At 39.2% G+C, this 18,401-nt stretch overlaps 1 protein-coding gene across 7 annotated transcripts; it reads right to left on the bottom strand.

Annotated features, from left to right (window-relative positions):
• Positions 1–368: 368 nt before the first annotated feature.
• tfap4 (transcription factor AP-4 (activating enhancer binding protein 4)) lies at positions 369–12,408 on the bottom strand. 7 transcript variants are annotated; one of them, XM_056261728.1, is made up of 8 exons: positions 12,068–12,408; positions 8,521–8,686; positions 7,188–7,286; positions 6,935–7,105; positions 4,741–4,896; positions 3,714–3,881; positions 3,590–3,622; positions 369–708 (listed from the first exon to the last, which is right to left on the bottom strand). In XM_056261728.1, exons 1-8 carry the CDS (start codon positions 12,154–12,156, stop codon positions 559–561), a joined length of 1,032 nt encoding a protein of 343 aa, XP_056117703.1. In that variant the 5' UTR covers positions 12,157–12,408; the 3' UTR covers positions 369–558. The 7 variants fall into 7 exon arrangements, with proteins under 7 accessions (XP_056117703.1, XP_056117702.1, XP_056117706.1 ...); XM_056261727.1 differs by having other exon boundaries at positions 6,935–7,108; positions 12,068–12,407; XM_056261731.1 differs by lacking the exon at positions 12,068–12,408 and adding an exon at positions 11,830–11,966 and having other exon boundaries at positions 6,935–7,108.
• Between the last annotated feature and the right edge of the window lie 5,993 nt (positions 12,409–18,401).

The following is an 18,401-nucleotide window of genomic DNA, read 5'->3' on the forward strand; positions in this document are numbered from 1 at the left end:
AATGGGATTCCTCCAATCAGAACACTCAACTGCCCTCTTATGGGCAGAATGTAGGAGAACAGGAAGTGATGTAGGAGAACAGGAAGTGATGAAGTAGAGGCCTGGAAGACCTGTGGCAGATTCCGACAGATTTTGTGATTCCCCTCACAAAATCGCTAACCTGGGAGCGTGCGTTGGTGAAACTATAGACGACGGAGTATGAGTAAGAGCTGTATCACATGAATGTATCAACAAGTTACCAGAGTGCTATGGAGTTATAGTGTACTGTGTGAGTATACATAAACGTGCTCGTTCTGTTTTTGCGGCACGTTTCCTGTAAACTTTCTTTTTTTATCTTTCAGTTTTTGTTTAGTTTTACCCCCTCCCCCCACCCCCAAAAAACCTCCAAGTCATTGAGTTTTTGTGAGTCCCGTATGCGAGTGTAAAGACAGCGACAGGAAGAGAGGAGAGAGAAAGAAAGAGTATTTCTGCGGAGGCCCTTCCACAGACCCCCTAACCCCTCGCCGTGCCCCCCGGTTACATGTGGGGCGGATATGGGGATGGGGGTGACCGGGGCAGTTAACAGTCCTCAGATCCTTCGTTGTCAGAGGCGGTGTCGGAGTCTCCGGTGTCTGTGAGGACGCGGCCCGGGGTGACGATGACCGCCCGGCGCTTTTCCTCCTCGGGCACGACCATCCTGTCCTGTGTGCCTTCGATGTGCTGGATAGCCTGCGGGAAAACAGGACGAAACTGTTAAGGTGACTTGGATTTATTATGTTTTTGGCTGTTTAGTTGCCAAAGTTCTGTTCAGTTGCTTGTTATGATCTAAAACGGGCCAGACTAGTTGAGGTGTGAAGCTGCACAGGATGTAATCGAGCGCTGCAGGAATGACGTATTTTTGTAGGCCAAAACCCCAGAAACAAAGCACTGGCGATTCAATCATCCCAAAGTCAATGGGTTTTTGGTTGAATCCCTGAAATACGGACTGTGGTTAACACGAGCTTAAAAGCTGCCGTCTGCAACATTTTTTTTATCATATTCAGTGAAATCGACACTATGATCCGAAAGAACAACATAAATAAAGTGGTTTTAGAAAAAAACCCGAGCTTCTAACTCCACCTGGAGCTTGTTATTTGTTTTGCAAAAATCCACAGCTCCCGGATCATCGGGTCCAATCAGCGCAGGGGGGTGTAAGATCTGACTGTCAATCACAGATCGGGCGCACGTTACAATCACATGCACATACGTCGGAAGTTCACGCAGTTACAAAGAGTGATGGAGGATGTATCTCGCTTTCAAAACACTAACAAATCAAGTAAGCTCATTTAGAGTATAAATGACGTTAGCAATTGCAATCTATCGGTAGATTAGCCAGGGCAGCATACCTCCAAATACTCCATGGTGTTGATGGATGCTGATGAGACGGGTGCGTTCACAGTGCACACGCACTGACGAGCACGAACTCGGTGGGAGGGTATCGGTTTATATAGTGGGGGAGGGGCATGAGAGTTGTAAACATTCAAAATTTTGCCTAAGTCCACTCAATCTGCCAGACTTGCCGACTTCAGCTTTAAGATATTTTCACTTTTTATTCTACGACAAACTACATCAGTAGGCCAATGCCACCATGTGCTAGCAAGTGGCTAACTGTAACTACAGAGGTTGTCGAACAGGCAAACTCATCTACTCACTAGTTTGCTTTACAGCCTCATGGTGTTTATGATCACGCTCTTGTAAACTATTATAACTCAGAGGAGATGCTTTTTAAAGTGAAAGTAACATGTGATGAAGGCCAAGTATGGTAACACATACTTTGTTTTTCAGAATTTGTTCTCTGCACGTCCAAGTAAATGCACACACATAAGGAGCAACGAGTAGTTGACACACACACACACACACACACACTGCAAACCATGGACACACCCCCGGAGCAGTGGGGAGCCATTTTTGCTGTGGCGCCCAAGGAGTGATTGGGGGTTAGGCGCCTTGCTCAAGGGCACCTGAGACATTTCTTGCCGGCAGTAGCGGAGATAGCGTGGGTGCTTGTGTGCGGCCGCCCCAGGGCCCCGTGCCAATTAGGGGTCCCTCAAACGCCGCCGATCTTGCGTCACTGGACAGGAACGGGGCCCTCGCCAGCAGTGACGGTTTTAATTTTAAAATGACTTGGTAGCAGAGGGCCCCATGATGAAGCTCCGCCCCCACTGTACTGAGAGTCTGCTCCCTGCTTGCCGGTATTGAGAATCGAACCCACAACCTTCGGGTTACAAGTCTGACTATCTAACCATTAGGCCACGACTGGCCCCAAGTCTTTAAATAAAGACTGAAAGAGTTGTTTGGAAGCCTAGTAAAGGTGACGCTGAAGTCATTCGATTTAGCAAATGTTTAAATACGATTGCATTTAGGCTTCAAAATTCATAAAAGTTGTGTTCATTTGAGAATATTATCAAGATGAACAAAAAAAAATATTGCAAGAATCATAAAGATTTGTTGATCACAGAGATCTTACTTTCTGCAATAATCCAAAGGCCAATGGAAAAATCCTATTGGGTTTTTGTCAAGGGAACCAGGGTGATAAGTTGGCCAACAAATATACGTCATCACTACAGCGCTCTAATAGGCCTCAAAGACCCGTCAATTGGTGCCATTCCCACACTTTCTCAAAAAAAAAAAAAAACTATTTATATTAGCAAGTGTACTACATGAAATAGATAAACTGGTTAACATCACTCGATGTTAACAAAATCACTTGCTGAGTGGAATATTCCAGTTATTATCCATGATCTGTAGGGCTCAGTTTATTTGTGAGGTTTACAATGGTTGTGTGCAATAAAGAGTTAAAGAAGATAAAATAGATTAACAGATATTTAACAAATAAACACACTGACTCTACTAAAAAGCAGCAAGACTGCATTCAGTCACTGCCATTTTTTTAATTTTTGGTATCACTGAACTACTTTTAGGCAGACAAATTGTTCAGTTGGTTCATACAACCCTGCTGCAAATGATTCATAAATATATAGTTTTGCACATCCTTAAGCCCCCGATATACTTCAAGCGGAGTTGAAGAACGAACTGTCGTGACGTCATTTCCAACAAAATCAGGGCAAAACGAAGTTTGTTTGGGGAGTTCGCTCCGGCTGGTAAACACCTTTGTACTCCAATTGGTCTGTGGCGATTAGGTAATAGGTAGGTTTGTGCAGAGGCTCCACCTTCTATCACATGGAAATGTTTTCCCTTTAATTTCTCCTGTTGAGTGGGAATATATGCTTGTTTTCTCAATTTTATTGTGCGTTTATTTTGTTATTGAGAGGAAAGCGTGCAGCACACTTTCTCAGCAGTGTCAGATGTTCGATAACAGTATATCGCCGCTCACGTATTTTGAACTTCGATTTACCCCTAAACGAAGAACGAAAAAGAACTTTGCCGTGAGTATATCGGGGCCTTTAGTCTGAGCGACAACCGTTTACCAATATGGATAAGTAACAACACTGCATAATGTGGGAGAAAAAAAAATTCTGATAAAAAAAATAAAATAAATGGAAGTGATTCATAATGCATTTTTTTTTAAAAGCTCCAGGTTTTCTATGCTTGTTTGTAGCGCTGCACTCACTTTTAAATGGATTCGGGTGCCGTTCCTTAGTGTCTGTGAAAACATATATGGCCAATAAGCCACATATAAGTAGTTAAATCTCATTCATGACTTTTTCCTGGAGCTGGGTAGACTTGTGTTTTACCTGCACAATGGTGTCCAAGTTCTGTCGTGATGTGGATGCTGTGTTGATCACGGAGGCGGGGCCCATGGTAACCACGGTGACATGATGGGGAGGGGGGGGCGGCGCAGGGGCGGGTACAATTACTGTGGCGTGATGAGTGGGTGCAGGCGGCGTGGCAGGAGAAAACACCTGACGAATAAAGCAGGACAACAAATTAAGGACGACTTTTCCATTAACTAAGAACCTACACTTTATTCATGCATACATTTACTTATATTTTTATGGTCTAATTGTGCACAATTCAGCAGTGCTCATTTAAGAGAGAAAAAAAATCTTACACTAGTTTAAAAAGTTTGGGTCAGTATGATTTTTTTTTTTCATAAAGAATTCTTATGCTCACCAAGACTACATTTGTTTTGTGAAATAATATTGTAAAATGTCATTTTTTCCTGTGATCAAAGCTGAATTTTCAGCATCATTACTCCAGTCTTCAGTGTCACATGATCCTTCAGAAATCATTCTAATATGATGATTTGATGCTCAATAAACATTTCGCATTGAAACATTTTAAAGGACTCTTTGCTGAATAGAAAGTTCAAAAGAACCGCAAATCTTTTACAATGTTGTAAAAGTCTTTACTGTCACTTTTTATGATTTTATTGTGTCCATGAAATCTCAGACCCAAAACTTCTCAACACTACTGTAAAATATTTCTCTGTTCACATAAAAACAATACTAAAAAAAAGGACAGAAATAATACTACATGATGGGTAAAATGAAGTCCCGCCCTACATTATTATATTATGAATATTGCGTCACTCAGAAATCAGTCACGTTATAGAAGTTAAATGGCTTGCAAAATGTCATTTGATGTGGTCTTTAACTCTTCTAATGCCCTCTAGTGGATCATCACATCAGATCAACTCAAGTTGACAAGCTGCATTGCAAAACTGAGGGCCTCTCTTTTATTCCGTACTTCAATGACGGTTAGTCTGTCAGTCAGTGTTAGTGTATCAGTGATAAGAGCGAGAAAGCGAGTCTGTCTGACCAGCGGGCTGCGCGCAGGGGTGCTGGTCTCTTTTCCCAGCTGTTCCTGCTGCTGTTGAAGGCGGAGCAGAGTTTGCGACTGCACATGCTGTTCCTGGACCTGCTGCGCGATCACCTTTAGCTTCTCAGGGTACAAGTGGGCATCCAACGAACGGATCTAACAGAAACACAGAGACCCTCGGTCAGCACATATCTAGAAGGTATAGGAGAGCAGTGTTTCCTCCTAAGACGTTTGTTTTTGTTGTTTTTTGCCTGCGGTAGTTTCTTCAGCGAGTTTCATGGATAGCAGCAGAGATTGGGGTTTAATTTGCACTTCAAGTGTGATGTTCAGAAACGATTCGTGCTCTCAGGGGAGCTGTGCACCTTCTGTGAAATCTCATTAAATATGCAAAGACTAAAGCGAGCTAATTTTAGCGAACTGATGCAGCAAAAGAAAAGTTTGATAACGGATTTCACAGATGACGACTCTACAGCACCGGGCCACGATCAATACACAGACACGCAAGAGATTTAGTCGAGCAAAACTTTGAGAGACGGATCAAACTGCACCTAATGACTTCTATTGAAATTTGTCAAATACTAAAAATCTATTATGAATGAGAACACCCTCTGTAATGGGAGATGGCATTTAATCAAAATTAAGCTAAAAGGTATTTACAATTCATTTAGGACTTGATACAACATTTTCTACAATTTTCTTGAGCATATCCTTTTTTAAGTTTGAGCCAATAAGATTGCAAATATATATAAGAAGAGTTTGGTTCCTAAACGCAGTAAACGCCATTTCTAAAAAAAAAATTAGTTGCTACAAAAATCAGTATTGTATTTGGTTGGTATTAAAAAGTCAATGTTTAATTTTAAGTAAAATGCGATATCCGCCATGTTATTCTGTCATGTTTTCTCCCTTTCTTTCCAAACCGCGACAAACGCCAGTCTCCCTTCTCTGCAGAATGCGATATATCCGCTCTCAACCAATCACAACGCACCATTCCACGCAATGTAAACAGTAACGGCAGTGCCTTAAATATTCCCGGCTTCCTGGTTTTTCTAATCTATTTTGTACTTTTCGATCAACAAACAAACAAAAAAATGAATAATTTTGACGGCATTGATGAACCTGTGGTTGTTTCTGCGGTGGGTAAGAAACGTAAGGCATCGAAATCGAATCATTTACGTGAGGAAATTAAGAAGATGAGGCACTCGGGAGGAGGATCCATAAAAATATTATACTAATAAACTTATGTTGTTGTGTTGTTTTCAACAGTTTCAATATGAAAAAAAAAACTTATATTGATTCAATGGATTAATTGCATTTTGGGGAAAATTTTTTTTATAATAAATCTTTGAAAATCAAAACCTGGATTTTTTTTTTTTTTGTTATGACCTACAAATGCTATGTGAAAGTTTGAAACAGAAAATAGTGGTTTTCATCTTTCCACTTTCTTGGTAAAGAAAACACTTTTCTCAAATTAATCTAAATGGATTTATTGCGTTTTGGAACCAAACTCTTCATATATATATATATGTGTGTGTGTGTGTGTGTGTATTTCTTGCTATATATCTATCTGTCTGTCTATCATCCATCCATCCATATATGCATCTATCCATCTATGCAAATTTCTATCTATCTATCCACCTATCTATCAATCCATCTATGCATATTTATATCTGTCTATCTATTATGCATTTTTCTATCTATATATATATATCTTTCTATGCATATTTATATCTATCTACCTATCTATCCAATACATATTTATATACAGAGAATGATAGAGAGAGTATTATTTTAAATAAACAACAACATACACAGATATATGATAACCAATATAATAAGATAGATATCTATTTATAAAACAACAACAATAAAAACTACTAACACTAGCAGATTTTTTTTTTACTTGACCGCTACGATAAAAATAGACCATTAAGTTGCCACATGTACTAATTCAGACTGATACAGATGAAGTGAAAGTGACGTGACGCCTAGTTTCCCATACTCTGAATTTGTGCCCTGCATTTCACCCATCCAAGTGCACACACACAGCAGTGAATATTGAACACAAACACATACACACACTGTGAACACACACCCGGAGCAGTGCGCGTTCACCATGTGTTCAGTGTGTGTTTGCTGCTTTAGATAAAACTTAAGCAGCAAACATTGCCCAATACTGATATGGCCACAAATATACCTGTTCTTCCAGCATCATGCGAACGGAGCGCTCTTTATCCAGCTGTTGTCGGAGTTCGATCATCTCCCTCCGCAGATCCTCCACCTTCTCCTCCTCCAGAATGTCTGGGGATCCGATTCCTTCATCTTTCTCCTCGGCGCGCCTCCTCTTCGGAGACGAGCCGCTGAACTCCTTCTGAGGGGAGGAAGAGGAAAAGGTGAGAGGAGTGAAGATACAGGATATGCAGTGAAGAAGACGCTTTCACGAGCTTCACCTGTATGTAGCGTTTGAGTTGGGTGTTTTGTTGCAGCAGCCGTGTCTTCTCCTGCTCCAGAGAGAAGATGTATTCAGCCGTCTGCTGTAAGATGGCAGCCTGAGAAAGAGAAAGAGATCATATTACATCCATGTACTGGTCAAATGTGAAGGACGCTAGAAGTACACTACCATTCATAAGTTTGGGGTCAGCGAGAATTAATCGTTTTATCCAGCAAGAATGCTTTCAGAATGAACGGATTGATCAAAAATTACAGTAAAGACATTTATGTTAGAAATTTCTTTCTTCTATTCATTAAAATATCCTGGAAAAAGGGTTTACACAAAAATATGAAGCAGCACAACTGTTTTCAACATTGATAATAATCAGAAATGTTTCTTGAAATCATCATATTAGAGTGATTTCTGAAGGATCATGTGACACTGAAGACTGGAGTAACGATGCTGAAAATTCAGCTTTGATCACAGGAATAAATTAAATTTTACAATATATTCACTGTTTATTTTAAATTGTAATATTCCACTATTTTACTGTATTTTTGATGAACAGAAGAGACTTCTTTCAAAAACACACACAAAAAAACTTGATTAAAACAATGAAAATTATCATTAACATTTTAATTTTGTGCTGGCACATACGCAGAGATCAAATCTAGATTTAAATGAGAATGTTTGCTACCCGTTCACTGCCAAAAATTAACATTGTCATTACTTGCATGCTCTTGCAAACCTGTTTAACCTTAATCAGAAAATAATGTTCCAATGCAATTAAGCAGACGGGAAGATTAGCAATAAATAATGACTTCAATTTCAGTCTGTTTCAAAAAAAAAAAAGCTATCGAATGGGTTCAAAAGACATGAATGGACCACGTATTCAGGGTGAGTAAAAGTGCCACTAGTTTTGAAAGGTCTCTAAAAAGATGACTCTTAAAAATGACACTTACAAATCAATCAATCAATCAATCAATCAATAGCATCGTAAGCCAAGATAATCGTAGAGACCATTGGTGGCGATGGCAACATACGATGCTTTTGGGAAAAACAGCCCTGGCTCACAAAACCCGTTCTGAATGATTCATTCACACATTGGACTGATCTGATTCAAACACTCAATCCCAACTCACTGGAGGAGAACATTTCAAACAACTATCAGATGTCTTCAGAAGTTCTGCAATTTAGCATTGTAAGTGATATGGACTGCTTTCCAATCCTTGCTTCAAGCTTCAAACTCATTTGGGTTTGGAACAACATGAGGGCGAGTAAAAGTGTTGTCATTTCTGAGAGAACCACACTGAGATCAACACTTGATTTTTCCCACTCTTCCCAGGACTCACCTTGCTTAGCTTTTCTCCGTCACTATGCGGGATGAGTGTTTTCAGGGACTGGAAGCCAGCGTTGATGCTCTGCATGCGCCGGCGCTCATTACTGTTGGCGATTTCCCGCCGAATACGCCGTTCCTGGTCCCGCGCCGTCTCTGGCGTGAGGGGAATGTTTGCTAAGCTGTGAAGAAGAAATGTTATACTGCACTTTAGTCTTCAAATGAATGAAAAGGTATAAATATTACATGAAAATTAAAACGGTATAAATATTACATTTGACCCGTTAACCGTTTCGAGCATAGATCTGAATTTAAATGGTGAATGCTTTGGACTCTTTTTAAAGAAGACACTCGGCAGATTATTGCAGAAGTGAAAGCACTTCAAAAAATGGAAGTGTAGAAAAAGTTATATTATTACCCCTGGTTTCACAGACAAGGCTTAAGCCTAGACTAAAATGCATGTTTGAGCGGTTTTAACTGAAAGCATCTTGCACTGATATCTCTTAAAATATGTCAGTGCCATTGTTTTGTCTCAAGATTCACACCAGTAATGTTTTTTTTCTAAGGCACGTTTATAAAAGCCACTTAAATGCCTTATTTGACCTAAGGTCTAATCCTGGCTTATCCTGGATTAGACCTTTAGTTTCTACTAGTTTCCTAGTCCTGTCTGTGAAACCAGCAATATGTCTAACCAAGTTGTGTTACAAATTTAAAGTTGATGTCATAAAAACTGAGCTCAGAAAACTCTCAGATTTCATCAAAAATATCTTCATTTGTGTGCCGAAGATGAAACGAAAGTCTTACGGGTTTGAAACGACAAGAGGGTGAGTAAATGACAACTGGATTTACATTTTTGGGTGAACTAACCCTTTGAGGTCATAAAGCACTTAAAGAAATTGTAGTTTGATTACTATATTGAAACATTATGTTATTTAAATAATGCTGTAATTTACTTCAAAGAATACCATGGCAATACCAATTGTGCCATTACAATGTTGTTGTTGTTGTTTTATTTCATAGTACTTTTTGTTAAGGAAACCTGGCTAAATGTTTTGTTTTGGAATTAAATTTAAACACGGAATCAATAAAAGTTTAATAAAGTTAAAGGATTTCTTTAAAAATGAACATTCTGACATAAAACAGCCAAGTGTTTTTCCTTGCTTACATCCCTAAAACAGAAAGCAACATTAAGAGTATAAGAGTGTGAAGTAATAAATACTGACTTTCAATAAAAGTTGAATAAAATGGGATGCAACAATGGAAAAGAGAAACATTAGAGTGCGAAGTAGAAAATATTGACTTTCCTGAATGCTCATTCAAGTCCATTGTCTCTAAACTCAAGTCCCTGGAAATCTCTGCCTCACACGATCACACGCATGCTTTGACCGAGGAAATCAAACCCTAATTGAACTTCCTCCCTGTCTGGGCATCTCACGGGGTATCTCTGGAAAGCCTCTCTTATCAGCAGCGCCTCAGCTGCGTGAGGACAAACACGGGGAACAATTGTGCAGGCGAGAGAGAGGTTTCCCTGCTCGCTTCCTTACGTCCAAGCGGCTCAAAACCCGGCAAACAGATCCCATGCCAAAATCACAACAAGAGCCAACAGTGGACCGAGAGATACGGTCAGATCAGCCGTTCCCAGCCGTACACATGAATGTGACCCAGCTTCTTTTATGCATGAAAATTAAACGGTCAGAAGAGAATTTGGATTTCAGTGTGAGGCGAGAGAACTTGCACTGGTATAATTAAAGCTCCCATTACAATAGTAATAATAAAAAAAAAAAAAAAAAAAATTATATATATATATATATATATATATAACTTCAAGTAATATGCAAAGCTATCGATAAAATGTCGAATTAAAACTGTAAAAATAAATTTATATATAAAAATAACATAACTTTACAACAATAATAATAATTTAAATTCATGATTTCATCATACAATAATAGTAGTGATATGACAAGATTGAATTCCTAAAATTGTACTGAGCACTTCTCATCTGTCTGGGAGTTAAATCACAACACACAAACTAAATGCTATAAAAAAACAATGATTTAATGCATCCCTCAGTTTAAACTAGACTTTGTTTTGAGACCGCTTTGAAATTATGTGAAGGAATAATTGCCTTTGCTTGACAACTTAAACATAAAAAATAAAATAGCCAGCGTACAAGATATACTTTAACTAGCATAATTTCACCACCAATTTCACCACCATAACAACCTGTATTAATGCTTTGTCTTGTTTTAAGGGTGACTTTTTAACAGTCTGTCAAGGGTCTACAGATGAAAAATAGCATTTGTGTCAAATTCTGGCACATTTACAGCCATGTTTATTAATACGCACTGCCCCTGTAAACAAATAAACAAACAAAAGGTAACAACATGTAGGCTACTACCTTGGTGTTTCGGACTTTTGTATAAATAATTGTGTATTATTTGTACCTTGGAAGCCTTCGTTTGATATATATTGAAGAAACATGGAATTACCTGTAAAAAGGGCTGCAAAGTTCACCGTGAACAACCACCCCTTTGAAGACATCATTTGTATGCCAATTGACATCGGAGGGAAAACTACAATTCCCAGAACGCCCTGCGCTAATCGGTTCACTGGCCCCGCCCCCTTCTGAGAATGGATCGCAGATGCGTTGACGGGGCCTTCCTTCAACAGCATACACACCCCCTTATTAAAATAACACCAGTTATTAATTTACTAACCTCTAAATGCCTCACATTTAATTCACAGTGGGCCGAAACTAAAATATCAAGCGAGTTAACCAACATAGTCGCTGGCCTAAATAAAAAACATCGTGTTCACAGCTGACACGGTCCGCCATTACAACAATGCGCCTCGCTCTCGCGCTTCCTCCGTCCATGCGGCAGCAGCGACGCAGAGTCCAAATATCATCTGATCTCTCTCACACCGCGCGCACGGCGAGATTTCTCGCGCGTTACGCCTATTTCAACCTCATATCGGAGACACTCGTGAGCAATGGCAGTCCGGAGACGTTTAACATTTAGTTGCATTGAGAAACAGACGACGCCAAATGCACGAGCCACAAGCATGGCCGCACTGCCCACAATAACTTAAGCCCCGAAAACACACACCAGAACACGCGAACTTCAACCCAAACACACTTTTACCCTATAAACCTCTATGCATGACGACTGATTCATGTGTGCACCGAAATATGCGCGGTTTCTAACATTAAACACGCGCGCGAGAACAGCAGCGTGGTGTGTGTGCATGCAACCACGTGGTTTGTGTTTGTTAGACACAAAATGTATCGATTTCGCCTTGATATTACACAGGTAACACTGACCTGACAAGCCAAGGGGGTTCCATAGACCCCGTGGAGGTGAATTAAATTCAGAAAGCCGAGTCTCGCGCGGGTTACGTCCTGTCTTAACCCACTAGATGGGCGCATGTACACAATAACACAGAAATCATGCGTGCATGTTACTCTAGTAGTAGTGCTGCCGCTGTTGGCGCGCGATTAAACAATCGCGCACATATGTGTGCGTCTCGAGCGCAATGGTTTTAAAGAGGGTCTCACGTACCTGCACAAGCCCCCTATGACTTCTTTCTCGGTTTTCCTGAAATGTTGCAAGGAGGGCACCTTCTGAGCTGGTACCATGAAATACTCCATGCTTCCCCTCTTCTCTCCAGCTCGGGCTCCTCGATTCTTCTTGTACTTTATTGATTTAAAAAACAAAACCGTCTATTTGTCATTTAATAAGAAGCGCGTTCTGCTGATTTCGGGCATGAGCGCGTGAGATGAGTGTTGAGTTGTAAGGTTACTCTACTCTTCCAGCTGATGGGGTTCCCTCGTAGTGTGTGTGTGTGTGTGTGGCGCTCGCTTGCTCTCTTTCCCTCCCTCCTTCTGCATGTGTGCGCGTGTGTGTGTGTTTGCAGCTGATCGGATGTCTTTCAAGGCGGGAAACAGCTGGTAGGAATCACACACAGCCCTGCACTACCAAAAAGCCTCCTTCCGCCGAACGGGAGGACTTGCATGTAAACAAAGGAGTATTGCAAAAGCGACCATATTATTCTCCAGTAATCAGCTGGACTGTTTCACGCTTATTGCATGACAGAAAGCGCACTGTTATAAATCCATTTTAAAATGCATTCAAATATCTGCCTCGTGCGCGCATTTACTGTGCATATTTGCTTATATTATTGCTCACTCACGTAAATATAGGCACGTAAATAGTTACTCGATCATGAAACAACATATTTACATGATATATATAATATATTGCATGCAAATATGTTGTTTTATGAGCATTGACTATATACATCAAAGCACCATAATGCTTATGTTAAGATTGTGATCTTTATTTAATAAATCATTCAGTGCATGTATTAGTAAGTGAGCTTTTTATTGCGAAATCAATGCATGCATATTAAAATATTAATTTATCTTGCATTGCTCATACAGTTTAAATAAACAGTTTTATTTGTGTATTTCAAAGCACGATCCTAAAATGTCAACGCACTGTGCAGAATGCTATAATATTGATCTAGATCTGTTAAAATGACCAGTGCTTGATGTAAGCAGGTTATCGGGTTTTTTTTTTTTTGTAAGCGAGATTTTATAGCTAATAAAGAACCAAATGTAAAAATTTCAACGCATTAACATATTAATATATTAGCCTGTTTTATCTGGATCTGCTGCAAAAGATGATGTCCTTTATATTTGAAAACGAATGTAAACATGTTTGAAAGAATCAATGCACAATGCAATTGTTAATGGGTGATGCTCTTGCTCTCGGTCTGTGAATGTGAAGGCTGGGGGGTGAACATGCGGGATCAGCTGACATTGCTGGCAGGAGGAGAGAGAGGAGAGAGAGGGCTGACACTCAAACACCATTTTGGGTGCATGAAAGTTGTAGTTGTAGGAGGAGGAAGAGGAGTTACCTAATCGCTTTACCCGAAGCACAAATCACACACACAGACAAAATGGGAGCGGTCATGAAGAACCCGGAAATGTGATTTTACTGTGTGACTGTTACATGCTGAGGGCGAGAACGCGGACGCGCACGAACACGCGTGCACGAGACAAGGGGAATCACAGTTTCATTTGCTACTGCATAAAACGTCCACTTTTTATGTGTTTTATAGAAAATATACATAATTATACATGCTATTTTATACATAATAATATTGTAAAATAATATTTGTATTATAATAAAATTATATTATATCTGAAAAAATATTGTTAGGCCTATTTATATGCATTAATTTGTATAATATGTAGCTATATATATATATATATAGAGAGAGAGAGAGAGAGAGAGAGAGTGTGTGTGTGTGTCTTCAGTGTCACATGATCCTTCAGAAATCATTCTACTATGATGATTTGATGCTCGGTTATTCTCAATGTTGGAAACAGTTGTGCTGTTGTGTTTGTGGAAACTGTGATACATTTTTCAGGATTCATGGATAAATAAAAAGTTAAAAAGAACAGCATTTATTCAAAATAGAAATCTTTTCTAACAATATAAATCTTTACTATCACATTTTTTAATCAATTTAACACACTCTTGCTGAATAAAAGTATTCATTTCTTTTTTTAAAGAAAAAATAAAATTACTGACCCCAAACTTTTGAACGGTATTGTATATTATTACAAAAGTTTTTCTTTCAAATAAATGCTGTTTGTTTGTTTTTTACTTTTTATTTATCAAAGAATCCTGAAAAAGTTTCATAAGTTATAAAAAAAAAAAAAAAAACAATATTAAACTGTTTCCAACATTGACAATAAATCATCAAATCAGAATGATTTCTGAAGGATCATGTGACACTGAAGACTGGATTAATGATGCTGGAAATACAGCTTTGATCACAGGAATAAATAGTAACAAATCATTATTTTAAATTGAAATTATATTTCACAATTTTACTGTAGCCTATATTGTATAAGTATACTGTGCATTTTCTGTATATTTGATTTTTTTTTAACGCAGCCTTGCTGAGCAGAACCATTAATACAGAAAAACATTAAAAATAGTAATGTTTCCAAACTTTTGACCGGTACTATATATATATATAAATTCAAACAAATAACATACTGTTTGTAGCCTGTCCATGAATTGCCCATTACAAGATTTGTTTGTTTTTGTGGTCCAGGATTGGAACATTGAGTGTGTTTTGGGAATAACTATGCATACAATCTGATTAGATTTTAGGTTTAGGAAACCCAATGTACACACACACACACACACACACACACACACACACACACACACACACACACACACACACACACACACACACACACACACACACACACACACACACACACACACACACACACACACACACACACACACACACACACACACACACACACACACACACACACACACACACACACACACACACACACACACACACACACACACACACACACACACACACACACACACACACACACACACACACACACACACACACACACACACACACACACACACACACACACACACACACACACACACACACACACACACACAGTAAAAAGTGACTTTGAGGAACTATATCTGACTTTTGTTGGTGTTGCCTAATGTAGTCAGATTGATTCATACACATTAAATCAAATGTCTTGACTTCAATAATACCTAAATTATATATATATTTTTTAGATATTAGCATATGAAACACATTTTATGCAGCTGACAAAACATTATTCAAATGCCTTGAAATCTGTCAAGCATTTGACAAAAGACATATAAAATAACAGAAATGAAAAGAGTATGAAATATTTTAAATAATAGATATGCTATAAACTTGCTCATTTATTTACTAAAAAAAACAAGTTCAAATTAATAAACCAATATTATTGTAATACATTAAAACCGCTGCTTATTGAGAGATTAATAATCATAATGATAATAGTCATCCTGAAATAAAATAAATTTGTTTTGTATTTTATTTTATTTATTTATTTATTTAGCTTTTACACAATGCTGTTTTCTGGAGCTCGTGTTGAGTAGCAGTGCAGCTTTAGGCAGGTGCCATCTAGTGGTCATCTATTTCAGCTACTAACATTAAAACTGATTTTTGGAATGCATACATAAACAAGAGGTGTATTTTCAGAAGAAAATATTAATTAACAAGGGTAGAATAAATAAAAATCTAACTCATTTTTAACCATTAAGATGAGAATCTGATGTTAGGTTATTCTATATGTAGGCCTAATATCAGATTATTAGTCAAGTCCAACTGTAATGGACATGGAATCTGAAGATAATAATATAGATAGTTTAACAAAATGTATGCAAATATGGCAAATTCAAACCCTCTTATGATATAGGTCTACTTCATGGTCTATACTTACAAATAAAAGGCCCTTTTAAAATGTATCTGCCTCAGCAAGTGCACATGCAGGCGCAAATAACACACACACACACACACACACACACACACACACACACACACACACACACACACACACACACACACACACACACACACACACACACACACACACACACACACACACACACACACACACACACACACACACACACACACACACGCACGCGCACACGCACACGCACGCACGCACGCACGCACGCACACACACACATACACACACACACACTGTAAAAAAAGTAACTGAGAAACTTTATCTGAATACTATCTAAAATGACGTTTGTTGTCCTAGTTAGATGCTTAGTTTGATTGATTCGGACATATTAAATCAAATACTTTGACTAAAATAATAGCCTAAATTAAAAATAAATATCAATCAATTGCACATGCAGCTGACATTTTTTTTTAAAAATAATTCAATGTAATTTGCACGTAAATAGGCCTTTATTTTTAAATTTTGAATTCAAAAGCCATGAGGCATTTTGAATTTAATTTAATTTTTCCTTTTATATTACGTTTCTATATGAATATCAGTATCATTACACAATTAGTTCTACATTTTGTATTAGATTTAATAGAAAACATGTCGAAAATATTATTTACCTATTATACAATAATGATTGGTTATTTTATTAAACATGGTCATCATATATTAGCTCAAATGTTTTATATAACACCAATAAAGAAACAAAGCGTGTGTTTTTCATTTATATTAGGCTATATTATGAATTATCTGAAAGGAATTAATTAAAGAGCGTCCACTATGCTAGACCAAAATGAATAGATCTAAGGAAAAGGGTCTAAGGAGGTAATGTTTATTAAAGCTTCGGCGATAAAAAAAGCTTTATTACCATGCCAATAAAAATCTTGAGAGCGCTGGAGGGAGGGAGGGGAGTTAGTTTGGATGTGAGCCCAGGCCGGCCTCCTCCTCCTCGGCTTGTCTGGATGGGGCGGAGCAGCACACATGCGCTGAGCTGGCAGAGTCACAGTCAGTCAGGGCTGATCCCTCCGCCCGCTGCGCCCGAGGAGAGGAGAGGAGACACGGACAGGCTCGCGTCCGGGGTGCTGGAGACCCACCTCACCGCTCACAGTCTCCAAAGACAACGCGAAGGCCTCCAACGACCTGAGGAAACCGCAAACCCGACACGGCGACACACCATCCGGACACGAAGCTGAAAAGGGGGACGTCTCCTCTCCATCGTCTTTGCGCACGACCACCCATTAAAAACCCCTCTGGACCAGCGCCGCCAGAAAGCGATGCACCTTGATGTCAAGACAACGATCACTACGATCCAATTTTTTGTTTGTTTTTGTGTGTTTTTTCTTTCTTACAGTGCATAATTCTTAAGCTGTCATTCCAGGGTCGATAAAAAAAAACACACACACAGTACGGACACTGTTCTTGGTGTTGACACGCATGCATTCAACGGGTTTCTGCTTCATGAGAATATCCTCATGGCCTGAAACTGACATAAACTATCGATCCAGCGCATTCACTCTGGATTGACGGCTTTTTATTCCTCGCAAGTCTTTAGTTTTCTGCTTTTCCCGAACACTGTCATGTGTGTCCAGACAACAGTCTGATGGTTTCAGACAGCATTAGATTACTCAGCCACTGGTGACAGTGTCTTACAGGTCCTTCTGCAGACATCTGCCGGGCCTTCCTTGAAAAAGAAAAAAACTGAGGCATTATTTTGCAACCCGAAGGAATTGGAGCAAAACATACCCCTGGAAAGTTTAAGGTGGAGACCAGTGCTGGGCCGACAGCATATATCCAGGAGTTTTTTTTAACAGAAGGTAAGTCAGTCTAATGAACTCCGATGCCACCGCAACCTTGCATCATTGATCTCATCTCCTGCCAATATAAGCATGCATATTTAGTTTTGTCCACTGAGCACGGTCAGTTAGGGTAGCGTAAAGAACCTGACCTATTTTCCAAGAGTGTGTTATGCCACGGTCTGTTTGATTTCTCAAGAGTTGACGCCTCTCAAAGAATGAGAAACGGGGCTTCCACTAATGCACTTCAATAGCAGACGGCCTGTCTGGAAGCACGTTGTAGACCTAGCATCATGTGATGAGTTTGTTTTCGTTTTCGAGTGCTTGACTGATGCAAATAAAATACTTCTTTTGGGGAAGGACTCGTGCGTGAAATATAGACCTGAAAGCTAACGTATTCAGGCAAAGTTACTGTTATTGTCCATAGTGGTTTAGGCCTGGACATAAAGCAGCCATCATCCAATTAGGCAATTCCAGTGTCCCTGCGCTTAATTGTGAGCACATTGAGATGTGTTTTGGAACGGAGCCCGTCCTCATTGGCTGCTACACATGGGGCCATTGATAAAGAAGATGCTTGCCAGGACATAGTTAACCAACTTTGAGAGGGGCATCTCACACCATGGGACAAAAACCAATAAAGGTTGTGCATGGGGCGCATTGATTAAATCTGGTTTACCTGCATGCTTTTGAGATTAATGATTGCCTTTATTTAAACCCAAGCCATGTGTAGTTTGTGCA

This window comes from Rhinichthys klamathensis, unplaced genomic scaffold (genome assembly GCF_029890125.1).
Source record: "Rhinichthys klamathensis goyatoka isolate OS25496 unplaced genomic scaffold, OSU_Roscu_1.1 h1tg000185l_1, whole genome shotgun sequence".
NCBI lineage: Eukaryota > Metazoa > Chordata > Actinopteri > Cypriniformes > Leuciscidae > Rhinichthys > Rhinichthys klamathensis.